The sequence below is a fragment of the Lycorma delicatula genome, chromosome 1 (assembly GCF_047948215.1).
Source record: "Lycorma delicatula isolate Av1 chromosome 1, ASM4794821v1, whole genome shotgun sequence".
In the NCBI taxonomy this organism is placed as follows: domain Eukaryota; kingdom Metazoa; phylum Arthropoda; class Insecta; order Hemiptera; family Fulgoridae; genus Lycorma; species Lycorma delicatula.
In genome coordinates, this window is record NC_134455.1 from 101453607 (window position 1) to 101472865 (window position 19259).

The 19259-nt window shown below is 28.8% G+C and overlaps 1 protein-coding gene across 15 annotated transcripts in view; it reads right to left on the bottom strand.

The window, feature by feature from the left end:
• aPKC (protein kinase C iota type) overlaps positions 1–19259 on the bottom strand; it is a 713443-nt gene that overhangs the window by 145874 nt on the left and 548310 nt on the right. For 13 of the 15 annotated variants that reach the window (XM_075358255.1, XM_075358264.1, XM_075358282.1 and 10 more), the window contains 4 exons: positions 14619–14799; positions 9770–9898; positions 6883–7055; positions 676–910 (listed from right to left, as the gene is read on the bottom strand). In XM_075358255.1, the coding sequence (XP_075214370.1) occupies positions 676–910; positions 6883–7055; positions 9770–9898; positions 14619–14799 (718 nt within the window). The remainder of the gene's footprint in view (positions 1–675; positions 911–6882; positions 7056–9769; positions 9899–14618; positions 14800–19259) is intronic. The other 2 variants (XM_075358274.1, XM_075358247.1) reach the window with 1 other exon arrangement.

Genomic DNA, 19259 nt, shown 5'->3' on the forward strand with positions numbered 1-19259 from the left:
GGGAGGTAGATGTTTAATAAAGAAGAAATTTTCATGAAGCTTATGATCATACAGTAACTGTTGAATAAAGATGATTGTTGGATCAGCATAACAAATTAACTTAAATAAGTATATTAATTGCTTAAATTGCTTAATGGCAACAGTTCCATAAAGTTTTACATATTTTCTTTTCTAATTTTCAGTAAAATCAGCCTAAAATTTAACTTGCTGTCTACTTTACTTATAAGACAAAGGCAAGGAGACAAAAGCAGTTAATTTAAAAAAAATGTAGATTATATAATTTAATCAAAATTAAACATTCAAAATATGTTGCTAACATCAATTAAAAAAGTTAATAAGTAGTAAATATTACTTAGGATTATTTTAATAAGATTTTATTCCTTCATATAGATAAGTTGATCCATTAGATTTCCTTCAGTAAAACAATTACAATTTTTCAAGAAAGGCATTACTAATGGAAAAGCTAAAAAAGAACATATGAAAGTACTTCACAAGCTTATTGAAATGTAAGAATAACACACCGTATGGCTATTACATGAAAGAAAAATAAAAGAATACATCAAAACACATATCAGAGAAAAATATTTTTACATAAGAATAGTTTAAATCAAAAAATAGCTTTCAATAATTGTTTATAAGTTAAAAAAATTCAAAAAAATCAAAAGAAACACAAACCTTTATCATGTAGAAAATTTAAAGCAAGTGAAATTTCAGCTGCGTAAAAACGGGCATGTTCTTCGGGTAAGCGCCGCTGCCGTTGCATATGAAACATAAGATCTCCTCCTCGAACAAATTCAATAACGAAGAAAAGTCGGGACGGAGTCTGGAAACAAGAATGAAGGCCGACCAAGAAGGGATGGTTCGATGCAGTTTCAAATACATGTTTTTCTGTCTGTACCCAGTCTATATCCTGAAAAAATAAACCAAGGAAATTTATTACATTATTATATTAGAGAACAAACAATAATAACTAAATGAACAGAACAAATTATTATACGGATTACAGAGAATCATAACATTAACAAATTTTTAATTGTAACTTACATAAAACTACCTTATGGGAGAGCATCACAGAAAGTAATCACCATCACCATCATCATCACTGTATTGCTAAACATGGATAAGGCTATATGACCTATTCTGATGATGCAACACTGTCAAGCCTTACCAACAACCCATTTGACTTCTGGCTATAACCAAGAAGTTTAGGACTCTTTCATTGCATTCCTCTCTCTACATTCTTGCTATTTAATCCTAATGATATAGCTTAGTGTTTATGACTTTTATATTCAGTTCCAATGTAATTTCTGAGGTGGTCAGTATATGTAATGCTTAATAGCAAAGGAATTGCATTTCATCAGCCTGAATCCTAAACTTTTCCACCTAGTCAACAACCATGCTTCACAGAGATACACTGACAAAAAGGTTATGCCATTATTTTGTACAACTTTAATAAAGTTTCCCCATGAGCTTTTACTTTAATGAAGAATGGTATGCTTCATATATGGATAACAATTTACCGAGTTTGTTGAATATGTATCATAATTTGTTTTGAATGTAATAACATACAAAACAAATTATGATCCAACAATTCAGCAAGGTAAAAATTAAAACTCAGTCCTTACCTTTTACATGAAGGCAAACCCACCTAGCTATGCACATGTACGTACATAAACTATTACAGAAAGTCATCAAAAAATAACTGTGTTCAACTTATAATTAAATTTAATGTTTATAAAATGATTAATTTTGCACAAAAAAAAACCAATACAACAAAAGTTTTTTATAAACATCCAAACATTTTATATATATCTTAATTTCATGCAGTTGAAAACATTTCTTCAATATAAGTAAATAAATCATTCAAGTCTGTATCTAGTATGGATGCCATTAAAATGGATTATTTTGTATTATTTTCACTGCCAACAAACATGGAAAACAACTCAGTGCCAAGTGCTACAACTGTTTTGAACAAGAACAATTTCATTAACTTACAAAAAAAATTTGATCATAAAAAAGTTTATTGTAGGCTGACCCTCCATCCTAGTTATTCAGTTAACACTCATTAATTTCAATCAGTCAATTATATTTATCAAGGATTTTAACAAAATAGTTTTTCAACAATTGCTAAATTTGAGAAGGTATTATTAAGTACTTTCCTTCATAACTGTATCTGTAATGAAATTACAAAAAACAGAGGCCGCATATTTACAGAACAGACCTGTTAACATCATGCTGCAAGCGTAATTGTTTTATCCCAAAAAGTGTTAAAAATCTTAAAAGTGAGATTTAAAGTAACACGGTATATGTGTTACTTTACCATGCTGTTACTGATATTCAGTAACAGCATGGTATAATAAATTAATAATAATTCTACTTTGAGATGTGTACTGTAGAATAACTATAAATCCATGTGGGGCTAAAAAAAAAATGAATAGCTGGTAGCATATATTTATATGGTAATAATTATTAGTCAGTGAAAGTTGATATAAAATGGATCTGAACATTTTTATGTGAACTATATTATTGTTATGAGGACAACCAAGGATTGACCAGCTAATAATTTTTTAGAGTTGATTGCGCTTTTGTCAAGCAGCATAACTTTATCAAATTAGACGAAAAAATGAAAACAATAAAATTTTCTGTACATTTTTACTTCCTTGTACGAAATAAAGGAAGTATTGCGATCACGAAAAGTTTAGGTTTTCAGATTTCAACAGAAATATCCATTTTGACCATCCCTGAATCCATTTTGACTAGTTTCAGCGTGACGTCTGTACATACGTATGTACATATGTATCTCGCATAACTCAAAAACAATTAGCTGTAGAATGTTGAAATTTTTGATTTAGGACTGTTGTAACATCTAGTTGTGCACCTCCCCTTTTGATTGCAATCGAATGAACCAAAAGTGTCAAAAATGGCCCAAAATCCAAAAAAATTTGGATTTTGGACTTTTACTTAACTGTAGTAATAAGCCCTCATTGAGAGCTTTTCAAAGATATATCATAAGTGGTACTTATTTTCATTGGTTCCACAATTATAGCCAAATGAAATTTTAATTAATGAAATATTTGGATCTTAGAAGGGAAAGGCAACATCAGTTTGAATCAAGACTTCATCTCCTTTTTTTTCCTTAACTTTTTTTTTTTATTTAAATATATTGATTTCTTAATAACTATTAATCTTCAATTGTAAAAACTTTTTACGATAAATAATAATTTAATAATAACAATTAAAAAAAAATATCAGAAGTTATTAATGAAATAAAATTTTATGTACCTTTTATTTTAAAAAAATGTTTATATGTAATTTAATATGCATACAAGAAAGTCATGTGGTGTCCACATCAGATTTTTATTACTGTTTTACAATTAAATTCGCTAAAGGAATTTTTTTCTTTAATACTATGTTTTGTTGCAGTTAAATGTAAGGTTTTCTTAATTTTAAGAAAAAAAATTATTTTTCAATGGTTTCAATAATTTTCTTAGTTTATTTTAGCTATTCAAAAGCGATTAAAAACTTTTTTCAAATTAAAATTTTATTTTTAAATAAATCTACTAAATTTAATATGATCAATAATAAACATTCAGTCAGTCAGTCAAAAATATACAGAAAATTTTACAATTTTCATTTTGTTTTTTTAATTTGGTAAAATAAGATCATGCTATTTAGCACATTCAACTCTTTAAAATATTAGTTAGTCTATCATTGGTTGCTTTCATAAAAATAACATGGTTCACACAGAAATTTTGACATCCATTTTATATGAACTTTCAGTGATTAATGATGTCTAACTTAGAAATAGGTTTCCAGCAAGTTTAATTTTTTTTTTTTGGTCTTACACAGATTTATATGCTTCTCAATACACTATATGCTTCTTAAAATAGAATTTTATAAATTTGTTTTTTTCACAGAATACAGTATGTCATAAAAAGCTGGCATGAATGCAGTATCATGTGCGTCTAATTAATAAGGAAATCAACTTGTTTCTCCACAGGTAGGATGAAATTAGTATAACAGTTTTAGTTAGGTAAAAATTAATTCAAATACAATACATGTTGCATAATTTATAATTCACTGCTATCCATACATGCACTATTCCTATTCCTTATTAAACAGCTCATCCCAGTTCTTTCATTTTTTATTCACTATAAAAATGCAGCTTTGCAATAAACACACAGATATTAAAAAAAATAAAATTCTAAATTAAGATGAAAATAGCACAACAGTGGTAGCTTTGTAAGAATTTATAATAATTATAGACTTTGTTATACTCTATAATTATTTCTAGTAAGTCTGATAGCATGAAAAATATCTTTTGGTTGGTTAATTGGTAAGCTAAAAATTTTCACAATTAATAAAAGGGGTGAAGGAGCCCACAATTTACACAATATATTTCATTTGTAATGTTTTTAATACTCAGGAGCCCTTTATTCATACACAAAAAAACCACTTTCTACTACTGCACTGAAAAAAAAAGCTGACAACACAGTTGCAGGATTTTCCCATCACGTGATTTTTTTTCTGATGCACAGCTTATAAACACATACAACATAATTTAAAATATTTATCATTTTATTTAAATACAATATTTTTTTATTTGTTTAATTCAATGATTCTAAATAAAGTGCATGTGCATACCGTATTTCATTCACGCGGGTGTGGCGGTACTAGCGGCCACTTTACATAATCATTTATAATTCTACCACTCACCTGTAACATCACAACATAGCAGACAACTATAGCAGTAGTCCGATCACTAAGTGGGATGTGTAGGGGAGTGGCTGGGTTAAGATTCTACTTTGATGGGGAACAAATTTGTGGATTCAACAAGGTCCTAATAGAAAAAACTGCAATGAAAAATACTCACTCTACTGCCTACAAAAACATTTCAAAATTATTACTATTTTTTAGAGTGGGGGTGCAATTTAACAAAAATGTTTTTACATAAAAGATGTTTTTCTTATAATTGTTCACAAAAACATTTTAATAAAGTGCAACGAAAATCACCCATTGTACTGCCTTCTAACTCTTCCAAATTAAAACCATTTTTTGGAATGGAGTGAAATTTAGCAAAAAATTTTTTTACATAAGTTGTTTATTAATATTCACAAAATTGTAAAAAAAAAAAATATACCTTAATTATGTAAAATCTGTAGACAATTTTGCTTTCCCCCTGTATCCTCCACCCACTGACCTTTTGAATTGAAAATTTAATAGTATCAATGCCCCTACTACAGAGATAATATAGCCAAGTTTGGTGAAAATCAGTCAAGTAGTTCTGGAGATAAGGCGATTACACGCCAACATACATATATATATATATACATATGTACATTTCATCGTGGAAATTTTGATGCCATTTTTCAGTTTTCTGGGGTCCTTAGGGGTCAATTCATCAAGATTCGGTAAAAACTGGATATGCCCAATTTTGAACGATGATATTTTTTTGGTTTTCTGGGGTCCTAAGGGTCAATTCATCAAGATTCGATCAAAAACCAATCACCATACTTTCTCTTCTATTAGCTACAGCTGCTATATAGATGGGAAAGTAACATGAGACTTCACTTGACAATCTGTCACAGATTCTAACATGATTGGTTGTCCAATAATATTAAGGAAAAAATTAAGGAGAGCAAGAAAAAACTGTTAGATAGGAGAGTAAAATGTTAGGAAAAGTAGGCTGAATGTTAAATTCAATATTTTCAATGGACAGAAAAAACTGGCGCCAAGAGTTGATTAAAAAGAAATACCAAAATGTGCATCTAAGTACCATGAATATGACCCTTTTCAAGCTTAATGATCATGTCAATTTTTAAACAACAACATTTTATGAAAGAAAAATAGAAAAATAATAGAAGTAAGACCAGAATATTAACTATTGAACATAACATGATAAAATAAAAATTGATTGGGTTTTTTGTTAACCTCTAAAACGCACTGAAAAATTTATGTTCATCCTGTATTTTAAATAATTTAAAACAGAAGTTGATTATAAAATGTCAACTTGTTTTTGAATGTTTCTACCATCAAAAATTAAGAAATACTTTAAAATTTCTTAGGAAAGAACATTAAACTGAAATATTGGGAATTTCTTTATTAAACATATCTGTAAGCCATTTTAACTTATTTTATACCCTTTAATTTCCGAGATGCCACTCGCTGAGAAATTCTGGATACTGCAGAACTAGGTTGTAAGGCAATGCTGGTTGTATATCACTTTTCTAATAATAGGAAGTTCATTTCCAACACAATACCTAAAACACATATCTTTTTTTAATGGCAGGAAAGATGAATTTTGAATCGTGTGAAAAATATAAAGACTACATTTCTAGGTTCAACCTGCTGAAAAAAAGGCAAATGCTATCAACTGTCATAGAAGTTGGCAGATTGGTAATTATAAAATGTTAAAAAGTTGTAATACAATAACTTTTTGTCAGACAAGTGATGATGTTTTAAAAAGGATGAGAACATGAACTATTGAGAACAATGATTTACTTGGTATTACACATGACTTAACCTGCCATGTCCAAAGGTTTAACCATTTAATCCTCATAAATCAAACAATTTTAACATATTAATTTACTAAGTTTTTTGGTCATCACCTGCTGTTATTAATCAAACCAGTCACCAACAAATGGCAATGACCAGAGATACTGGATGTCACTCTCTTCTCCCACAATAAAATGCAGTGAATTAAATTCATACCAAATTTTAAGCAAACCTACTTCAGCTTACTGTTACCTGTATATTTACCAAAAAATATTTGTTTCTTTTTTTTTTAATAATATTTAATATTCTCTGTTCAATACTTTTTATTAAATAATTCTCTATAATACAATAAAATATGTTTTTAAGATAAAAAATACTGTATTTTACCTCATCATCTGTAACTAGAGCTTTCTTGATAACTTTCATAGCATAGATCCGTCGTGTTTTTTTAAGTTCAACCATCAGAACCTTTGCATAAGATCCTCTTCCAATAACTCTGATCAATTCAAAATCAGCAAGAGAGTACTGACGTTGTGAACCTGACTCAAGACTCTCTTCGTCTACAAAAAATTTAAATATACATTGTAAAATTTTATGACCATGTTTGTAGTTGTTATTTCAACTATCAAAATAAGTTAGGTAATAATGAAAATTAATAAATTTATCAAACATAAGAATGTATAAAAAATTAAGTTATGTAAGGGAACAGATGATCACTTTGGATTAGAAATGCTTCATTAATATTTCCAATTAGTATTAAACTGAACAATTCATTTTATATTACTGTATGAATAAAAAAGAACTGGAATAAATCCAATTGTTTTGGTTTTAATCATTGAAAAAAAAAGAATTTCATTCTTCTAATTAAAGGAATCATTACTGGATAAACAAATTTTGCCTTCATTGACATTTGTTTGTTTTGTTCACTCATAACATAAACATAACCAAATATTTAATAAAAACATTTTCAACAAATATTTTTTAATCATGCAATGATGTAATGTGCCATTTATTTGAAAGATGATAAAGAAGATCAATCGCATGCCATTAAATAAATAAATATTCTAGAAGATCAATAAATCAGACATTTACACAATGTTCAGGTTCTTACAGAATAAGAAATACTTACTAAAAAAGCAAAGAACCACATTTGTTAAAAAGATGTATAACTTATTTATAAGTCCCTTAAAGAAACCAAATTTGCCTATAAAATGATTTCAGGTTCTTTGAATTTAGTTTGAGGGTTCAGTATTTTTCAGCATTTAGCTTAACTAACAAATTAAAAGTGAATGATTCTCACAAATTGTCAGAATTCATTTTCAATTGAAAGTAATATTATATATATGTATCTTTATCTATTAACACTCCTTGAAGAAACCTAGTCATAATACTTTAAGCTTTTAAATGATTTTCACCATAATATAAACAATTTTAAATGTTTCTAAAACCTTACAATTTTTAAAAACTTCACCATAGAGCATATGTACAAAGAATTTATTTAAAATGTCATAATGTAAGAGTACAAACTAAATGTAAAATAAGAATAAATAAAATAATCTTTACTGTCTGCAGTTATCTCATTTATTGAAAGAATGTATCTGAATATATTAATAGAAAGATGCAGTAATACAAATACAAAATCACCAGTATAGAATAGAGTTCTTAGTTTTACTAATATTAATTATGACGTAATATTAAATAGTATGTAATCTACACAAATTATTAATTAATTACATAAAAGAAGCACACTACAATAAACAAACAACGCAGTTTCCTTAACAAAATCTAATTTAAAGAGTTTTACAATGGAATTTAATGATTCATTACATACAATGGTACCTAATTTTATGACAGAAACTTGGAATATCTTTTATAATATAAAACTTTTTAATGAAAATTTCTTTGATTACATCTTGAATTAAATCACTTAACATATGATATTTTTGTAAGATAAATGGATGGTAAAGTAAAAATATAAGGCATCACATCTTGAACAAAAAATTAACCATGGCTGCTTACCCGCCAGTGTGGTGCTATTACAACATGACATAAATGTGATTTTGGTTAAAAATCGCAGTACATTTTTGTAAATTGACATTTATTCACCACTACTTGCAGTGAATCCATGGTACAATAACATGATATAACATGCTGAGAATTACAGAACTTCCCTTCCTCCTTGTGACTAAGAGTTGTCACATAAAACCATAGAGAAAAAATAATAACATTTTATTTATAATGGAAGCTGAAAATACTTGTTTATTTGAAAAAGATTTTAAACAAGAAATTAATACATGTAAAAAAACTCTTTTAAATCAATTGGGGTTTATTTAGTAATAAAATCATCGTGGCAAATCAGCTATTTAACAACAGATTTTCAAATCCGAAGGTCTGAGGTTCAAATTCTGTAAAAGGTGGTGAGTTACTTTTATACAAATCTGAACACTAGATAGAGGATACCAGTGTACTTAGTGGTTGGGGTTCAATTAACAAACATTTCAGATTGGTAAGCCTGAGTCTGTACATGACTACACCTCAATTACATTTCATATATCTTCATCTCATTGGGCCATGGGGTTGCTGATCGTTCACAATCTGAAGAAAGTACAACATACAAATCAGAATTAAAAACATAAAAATATTATTTTAATTATATTTATATAGTTCGTATGAAAAAAATGAAATAATATATTAACTTTTATAATAATCTTTTTAGTACATAACATGTTTGATAATTACAGGACCAACTAATGTAAAAGAAACTGGATCTTTCCTCATTGTGGTACTATATAAATATGGATCAATTATCTTGTGGTACTATATAAATTATGAGACTGAAAATTAACAAGAACAAGATGCCTGGTGTGTATATTACTATGAAAGTATGATGTTAGCTAACATCAACATTTTTTCTTTTTCTTATAAAAACAATAACTAGCAGCTAATTTTCACTGCTTAACAATTTGAAAGGAAACCTACTTTGTAGACGGTGATGGTTGTTTGCGTATTGGTCGTATAACGTAGGTGAGAGATCATGCTGCATGACCACAGTGTAACTACTTCAAAGTATAACTGTGCCTAGATTGCATAATAGTTAACTTCATCTGGTTGGAAGACAGTATATTTTATTTGCAAGTTTAATATATTAACTAATCGGTATAGACTAAAACAAATTATAAATTAAATCTCGGCCACTAAAACAGTAACTAAACATAATTTGGTTAAACTAAAATAACACTAAATCAAATTTCAAACTATATACAATACTACTAACTTTTCGCAGGATCTTCAATTGGAACTGAATCACCATGAGGAGCAAGATCAAGTGGAGGATCTGGAAAATCCTTCAGTTCTGGAAGCAGCTCAGATGTTGGAGTACCTGAAACCAGTGGAGTACCATGGTCTGAAATAATGCAGACCATTGCAATTCATAATATAAATTAAGTGGAAAAAAATGTACAAAATAATAAATAAAAACTAAAATTAAAAAATGCATTAACTAAAATATTATAAATTATAAATCATTATTCATTTTAAAAGTGAATAAAATAATTAGTACGTCAGAGATTAAAAAAAAAATGAAAATGTTTACTTTTTGATTAAAGAAAGATAAATAAATACCCTGAAGAGAAAATAATTTTAAAATATACACTGGACACATCAAATTACAAAAAAAATTCAAAAATCAAGTCTAAGGTTATTAACATGCCGGATAAAAAAATTAAAAACTTCACACGAACACAGTAAGAATCAATTATAGAGTGTACGTAATATGCACAGATACAGTAACTATATCATTTGAGCTATAAAAACAATTATATCTCAATATCCATCTTGAAAGTAAATAAAAAAACCTCTTCAAATAATTTATGTTTCTTTATGTACGATAATAAATTACAGCATAAATAAGGCAGATAAAAACAAGCAGCATTACAGACAATTAATTATCACAACCAAAGATAAATTTATATTTTAAGTTAAAACTTTCTACTACATGTGTATTGCAGAAAAGTCAAAATTTATGAGGATGATTCAATTTAAAACAAAAATTTGTTTTTAATTTTAATTATAACATATACAAAATATATATTACTTTTAAGTGTATTTCCCTTGAGTGCAATGCACTTATTTGATCATTGTAGAATCTTTTCAAATTCCAGTCCCAAGGAAGCTTTTTGGCAGCTTCTCAAAACAGTTCTGAGCAGCTACTATAACTGATGAGTTTCAGCCTTTAAAAGATTCCTTCAGAGATTTAAGTAAATGATAATCAAACTGTGTGATATAAGAGGAAGATCATCACATATGAACAGAAGGAGGTGCCATTGCTAATGTAGAAATGTGAAGATAGGCAAAGTCTACGAAGGATAGAATTAATTTTTTGTTAACTTTTCAACACCAATGGATTGCTGACTTCATTTTCCATTCAACACGATCAACTAATATGGTGCACTGATTTTCTTCAGCAATTTTCTTTTTAATATAATCTTAATAAAAATCTCTTAATCATTTAACATGATACTCATGACTTTTTTATTAAAGAAATTACATTCACTTTTATTTGAGAAAATTTACAGTGACTCTTTTGTTCAACAGAAATTTCTCACATGAGTTGTAGCACAATACTTGGTACTTCTAGCTCAACATTGTTACAGTTAACTGACTAATCTAGTAGAAGTAGAATTGGTCAGTACAATTTTAAATTTTAAGACTGTCTAAATGCATCAGAAGCATTATATCATAGACTTTTTACAATATAGAGGTGAATAAAATTTTCATTTATATTTAAACCATCTACATCTAAAGAGAAATAAACATTTTTTTTCTTTTTTTAAAATAATTTTGCATTTTAGAACTAGATAAAGATATTAATTATAGTTCATTTCTTCCATATACTAAATAATTTAATGGATATTACAAATATGCTATGGTCATTTAATTATCGACCTAACAGTTGCATTTTTAACATATAACAAATATCAAATACTCAAATTTTTATTTCAAGTTGTTGACAAATAATACCACATTAAAAAAATATTAACCAAAATTGTGATGCATTAATATGTATTCAAATCCTAACACACATAACAAATACAAAACCACACCTCGGATTTTTATTAGTAATTAATCATAAACTTTCTGTTTTCAGTTAACAAGTCAATTTTCATTTTAACCTTTATACATTACTTTTACATATGCAATTTAATAATTTTTTCTACTAAAGGCAAAATTTTAAGAACTTTAAACAATTTAGCTAAAAGTCCTGATGAGTATAATAAGGAATGAACATTTTTTTTGTCAGGAAATACAGAAGTTAAAACCACAAGATGAAATATTTATTAAAAACAAATAGTAGAAATCGAATTACTGGGAACCACTCTAATATTTAAAAATTTCAGAATAATCAAGTGGGAGAATGGATGTAAAATTATATACAAGTAAATCTTGTTATATTTTAAACTCAACCCAGGAGCTTATGAAAATCATTTAATAAATTATGTGAGTTTCATAAAACTCTGTCATCTACAATCTGACTATCTGGTTCAAAAGATGCAATCATGGTAGTTTGTTAAGAAACATGCAAGTACACATAATTACAATTTTGCAACAAAGCTAGAATTTAAATTTCAATAAAACATTCACCATATAATAGATTTTGATAACTAAACAGCAACAACCATATTTAAAAAAATATTAAAAGAGCAAATAACTTCTTGCAATTCCTTTACAAAAAAATTCCATCAACTTTTGATGTGTTGAAAGTGATAATGTTTTCAAGTGAATACCATCCCTGGGCTTTCTTCTTTCTTTTCTTGTTTAGCCTCCAAGAACTACCGTTCAGGTATTACTTCAAAGGATGAATGAGGATGATATGTATGAGTGTAAATGAAGTGTAGTCTTGTACAGTCTCAGTTCGAGCATTCCTGAGATGTGTGGTTAATTGAAACCCAACCACCAAAGAACACCGGTATCCATGATCTAGTATTCAAATCCATATAAAAGTCTTGTAAAAGCCTTTACTAGGACTTGAACACTGGAAATCTCAACTTCCAAATCAGCTGATTTGGGAAGATGTGATCACCACTAGAACCATCCCTGGGCTAGAAATCAAATTAAAGATCTGTTTTAAGCCCCTAGTAGTTAACTAACATATTTGACATCAATATGAGGTACAGATAGATAATGATTATGAAAAAATATGCTATACAACAGTGTATATGAGGGTCTGTTCAGAAAATAACTTAACATTTTTAATTATGCACCAACAAAGATATTTAGTGACATGCAATTGGCAGTATTATGTTCCATATAACCTCCTCTATAATCAAATGTTCTTGGATTGTTGGTATCTTGTTTAGTAGTTTTTGTGTTACTGTTATTTGAGTGCAACATGTTTAAGTGTTAGTAGCAATTTTTGTAATATGCGATTTTCAGGAGCAACGATATATGATATTCTGTATGAAACTGGGAAAAACTATCACAGAAACCAAGCTTACAGAGATGATGCTCTGGGTATTATGCAATGTTACAAATGGTTTTCGCGATTTAAAAGTGGTCATCAGTCAATTGAAGATGACCCTTGACCAGGAAGGCCTTCAAAGTAAACTGATGACACCCAAGTTCAGAAAATCAACAATCTGGTGTGTGCAAATCACCAATCAACTGTCAGAGAACTTACAGAAGAGGTTAGCATCTCAGCTGAAATATGGCATGATATTTTGACTGAAAATTGAACATGCATTGAGTTGCAGCAAAATTTGTTCCTCGTTCGATGACTAAACAGCAGAAAGAACATTGAGTGGATGTTTGTCGGCAACTTCTTGAACAAGCCAATAACAGTAAAACATTCATGCAAAGGATCATAACAGGAGATAAAAGCTGAGTTTATGGCTACAACATTGAGACAAAATTCAATCATCACAATGGATTGGTAAAGGATCTCCATACCCCACGAAAGCACATCAGTTTCAATCAGGTGTCAACGTGATGCACTCTATTTTTTTCAATTTTAATGGAATTGTGAATTTTGAATTCATGCCTCAAGGTGGAACAGTAAACCCCACATACTATCAAGGCATTTTTACAATGGTTATGTGAAAAAATCTGCAAAAAGAGACTGGAGTTGTGGCAAGACAACTCATGGTTCCTTAACCATGACAATGCGCTTGCATAATCAGCTTTGTCAATTCATCAGTTTTGTGTCAAAAATCAGATGAATGCCCTCCCTACTTGCTAGAGCTGACTCCTTGTGATTTTTTTCTTATTTTCGAAATTAAAATCAGTGATGAAAGAATGCTGTTTTGAGACTATTGATGGCGTTAAAGCAAATTCGTCACTGACCTTAAAGGCCACTTTAAATGAAGCTATCCAGGACTGGTTCACAAAGTGAACCAGTAAAAAGTGTATGGGAAAAGCGTGTGAATAGGGAGGGTTGTACTTTGAAGGAAACAAGGACCAATAAACTGTAAAATTGATAATAAAGATTAAAAAATAAAGTTCAGTTATTTTCTGAACAGAATTCATACCTCGTATGCTAAATATGTACTTTTTTTTTATACAACACTCAATACTCAGTAGTCATACACTATTAAATGGTATCCAAAAATGGAAGTTTTGAACAGAATCCATTCTATAGTAAAATGGTGGGAAATAACACTTAAAAAACTAACACACTGTTAAAAGAAATTTATTAGCTGCAATAAAACGGATGAAATTCAATTATTGTCAAATTTTTATCTTCAATTAAATATACTCAGTTATAATACAACATATATAAAATTAATATTTATTAATGTAATAGTACATGTATTAATACAACATATATAATATAACATAGTTAAGTAACTAAAACATACTCCTAGAACAGAAAAACATCTTTGTGATGTTTTTAGAATGATGTAAAAAATGTAATGCAAAATACGCATCAATATGAAAAAGTTTAGCTTTTTGAACAGCAAGTAATTTACCATTTTAATAACAAGGAACCATAGTCCATCAAAAAGTATAATTATATAACATTTAACATGAAACTTTTCTGCTATCCTAATTAACTAAAAATTGTACTACTTATGAATCCTACAAAAAATTACAACCAATTTCACAATGTAAGTAATGAAAATACTGACTGATTGTAGGTGTGTCTCCATTAGCGTCATCCTTCACAATTGGTTCCACAGCTTCATTACTGCATGGCTTCTGGACAAGCTTATGGCACTTCTTATGAACCAACAATTTGCATTGGATACACTTGAATCCTTGTCGCCCAAGCCCCCATATTCTATCTTGACAAAAGGCACAAAACGCACGCTGAAACATTACAATACAAATTATAAATAATGTATAAAAAAACAGAAAAAATGTAAAAACTTATCCATTCACATCATCACTTCCATTTAACTAATTATCCAGACATCTTGTAAAAAAATTGTGAATATGCTTGAATTTATCAAACGTTAATTAAAAATACTGTATTTCGAGAACCACTTTTTAATTATAAAAGAAAAAACCCTCACCACTAAAATAAAAACATTAATATATACTAAAAACTTATATCATAAGTGCTCATTTCTAGACTGGTTGGCATGGCAATAAGAAACTAAAATATGAAATGAAAAACAGAGAACAAGAATAAACTTACCTCCCTCAAGGTACCACATAACATTATAGTTTTGCATCAATCTATTGCACAATTTTTTTTTCAATATCAAAAGTAATTTTCTTTTTTTGGATATAATTTGGATTTTTTTTAAACATAAATATGTTAATATAGACCTAATAAACACAAACTTCTGTAAAAACATAACCATGATAAAGTAATGTTTTTCTGTACCCACTGGTTATACTCATAGTCAATAGATCAGTAATTTACAGCACAATTTCCCTTGTCTGTTGCACATAAAGAATTAGACCAGACTATTAATAGTGTAATCAGTGAATAGTTTTACTTTGATAACAGCTAATAGTGAAATCAATTGTTAATATTTTTTACAATTAACTAAATACAGGCTGTGTAACTTTACATAGGGGTTTCCATTTTAATTCAACAAATGATCAGTGCATCACTATTTTTGATTTCAATGGTATTTGGTATATGATAACCACCCACCGTGTAGTTGTAAAAAAATATTATTTTATATTTAAAAAATTTTTTTTTCTTTAGTAATAGACCATTTTCTAACTCGCCAACAGGTAAAAACAGCCATTTTCGTCACTTTTTCCATGAGCTGTGGTGTGTCTTATTTTAATTTGTATAGAGGGTCAAAAAGGACTTTCCCAAAAGAGTAAAGATAGAACTTCATCTTAATGTACTCAAAATTCATTTTGCTACATAACCAAATCTTGTAATTTTTACTGAAGTTACGTTTACAAATTGTTTTTTTCAAATTTTGGGCCCAAAATAAATAATGAAGGGCTTAGGATAACATACCTGTTTTTTACCTTTTAATTCTTACGTACTAGCAGTACTTAAAAAAAAAATTGGACTGTTACCGTGTCCTTCATTAAAAAAAAATAGCTGCCAAATCATAAGATTTTGAAAATGTCTCGTTTTTAGGGGTCTAAAAACCACAAGTGTGACAGGTGGCAAAAATCTGAAATGTTTACAGCAGTAAGTACTTTTTATGTACTTTAAAACCATATACAAAATAGAACTTATTTTGTTACTCAAAGGGGTTGACGAGTAATGAAGCCATCAAACTGCTTAAAATACTGTTCCTTCTAAACGTAAGCAAAATTACTGACGTTATGTATTTTTTCAGATTATAAAAATTACAACTAAGCTCATTAAAATGAATAAATTGATAATTAATAAATAGTTAATTACAGAATGATAAATAGTAATTACAACATGATAAAAAATTCAAATACATTAACAAGTTGTTCAATTCACTTTTACTTTATTTTACTCCTACTAATGGAAGTTATGAATAAATTTTGCACTTTCTGATAACAAACTTAACATAACTTAGTGATTCTGTCATTTTTTTACTGATTAGAACTTATAAGTCCTCATTCATCTTTGGTGTAGTGTTGTGTCCTCTTCCAGTAAGTAGTTAATCAAAAAAGCTCTGAAGGCATGAGAATCTTTAAAATATTTTCCAGTTGAACCCATGTTTGATTATCCTCAATGATTTTTTGACGAAGGACTAGGACCCTGCAGATAGAAAAAATGTATTCGATATTCCTCTTCATTTTCATGTATTCTGACTTCAATTACTTCACCTAAGCATCACTTACCATCTTATACGCACAGACATAATTTTTACATTTTGGCTTTGTCAAACCTATAAAGCAATCAGAAACACTAATTTCCTTGTGTACCAATACTAATGTAAACATTTCTGATTCAGAGGTACTTTCAGAATACATTTCTGACTTGCTGGAACGTAACTGTGAAAGGTTCTTGTTTCTGGGACTGTTGTGATTACCTAATAACGAGAACTGAGGTATCTTCAGTCTATTGAACACCTTTATAAGAGCAAAAAATAAATGTTATAATTTTAATATTGTCTTTGCAATAATTGTACATTTCAGAAGGTGTAACAGTTTGATTGTTGACTATCCTTTGAAGGCTTTAGTCACAGTCCTTTTTACAGATCTACCAATACCATCCATCACATGGTCCTTTTCCATGGTACGAGGCAAAAAAAGTCATTCATCTGTGTTTTCAAAATCTTGATGGTAGCAGAAATTTATGAAATTTTTTTATTTTTATATTGGGCTGAGGGGCCATCAGAAAAATAAAAATATTGTTTAACTTGTGATAACAATGTTTTTACTTTATTTATAACTTGCTGTTGGAAACAAAAGAATATTCTAATACATTAGAATATTAACTAATTACACAGTACCTTAGGCTTTGTCATTTTCCTTCTTTTTTTAAAATATATGAGAAATGGAAGTACGATGGCATAGCCTTTGACCAGTGATGTGACTGGACTTCATCCTGCATCACAGATGGAAAATTTTGAGAGAAGTCTCCATTACATTACATTCACCCTGCAATAAGTTTTCCTCTTTAATGTTGAGGAAATTAGCTTGTTCTTTGCAACAAAATGATGCCTTTTTAGATATTTAAATTTTCAGTAAGTTTATCTAAGTACTCTTGAAATGGAAGAATTTGAGTAGTTAGTTTCACAACAGTCAACAGAAACACACTGTTTGAAGATAATTTCAGAATCAAAATCATCCCAGCTCTCTTGCAGTAATCTGAGCACTTCATTAGTGCCTGGACATTTTTCACACTGTGACAGCATACAGGTTTCATTTTCTATATCACATATCATGGTTGAAAGGAGAATTTTATAACCAAATTTCATTTTTAGAGCAGATAACATGAGTTTTAAATTTTGGAGGGTGACACACACACACACACACAAACAGAGTGAGTACCTGACCCACTAGCCAGAACACAAAATTTAGGTCTTAAATCAGCAAAATTATGAAAAACTAATTTTTAAATTATGTTTTTTTTTGAAGGCTGTGTACAATTCTTAAGTTACATAAGATAAGTAGCCTTTTTTGAATATTAATTTTCTTCCCATCAGCTTGTCTTACAGAGACACAATCCTTCTTGCCTGCCATCATTCGGCTGTGCTCATCATTCTGGTAAAAATCTTGAAGACATTTAATAACATTTTTATCAATTACGTGACTGGGATTCTTTTTGCTGATTTGTAGAAAAATTCCACTTGTTTTAACTAATTGTTTGGATTGAAGGGATAAATACTGACTAACACTAAACTCATTTTGAATTTTTTGATTGGTAATAAAATAGTAATTTTTTCCTGGGTTGATGTAACTGTTTCCATTTTATCCTTTATTTTAGATTAATTCTTCATACTCCCTACCTAAATCAGAAAAGTTTTGTGATACTAAACTGGTTTCTTTTGTAGAAATATTTAAATCAAAGGAATCATTTAATTTACTGGTAACTGATTCGGCTATTTTTGTAACTTTATTTTTTTTAAATTGGTTCGTTTGCGCTGCTCGATAATTTTTGAACCTTAACAAGGGAAATGCCAAGTGCTGAACAAGCTTTACTTACGGACTCAACTATAACACATTAAGGCTCATTAAATATATCTTGACATTCCGGTTCACTTTCTGTATCATCCTGTGGTTTTTGTATTTTGTTTAAGCATTTTGTACACAATCCTCTGCCTGGAATTAATTTTAAATTTGTATTGCTTGTTGAAAGTGTCAATGATATTTCTCAAAGAGATTTCTTAACCAGTTTAGTGTGACAGCTAAATGGGTCAGAGCAACTCTTCCCATTAATAAGAAAATATTTATCTAAATATTCAGTTTTATGAGAAGTACAGATATATTCTGTTTCAGTACATCCACATCTTAAAGATATCAATGTTATTTGCTGTTCAGTAAACTCTAAAATATAGTGCAATAGTGAAGATCTATTGTAAATCATTTGTGACATTCTGTTTCAGTGTGAATGCCAATTGAACTCTCTATAAACTGTTATTATAAAATGTAAGATTTCTTACAATAACAATACAGTTAGAATAAATTGTAAAACTACCAATTGCACCTTACTTTGTTTCATCTAAAATAAAAATTTCTCTAATTAATAAAATTAAAAACAAAAGATATCGCATAAAAGAGAGGTTCACTACTAATAAAAATACTTTATAAACAAGTGTACATTGCCTAATCATAGTATTAACAGTAGCAACAATACAACACATCACAATGAAATCAAAGCAGTAACTGAGCCTTCTACAATGTTTATATTCAGGATTACACAAACA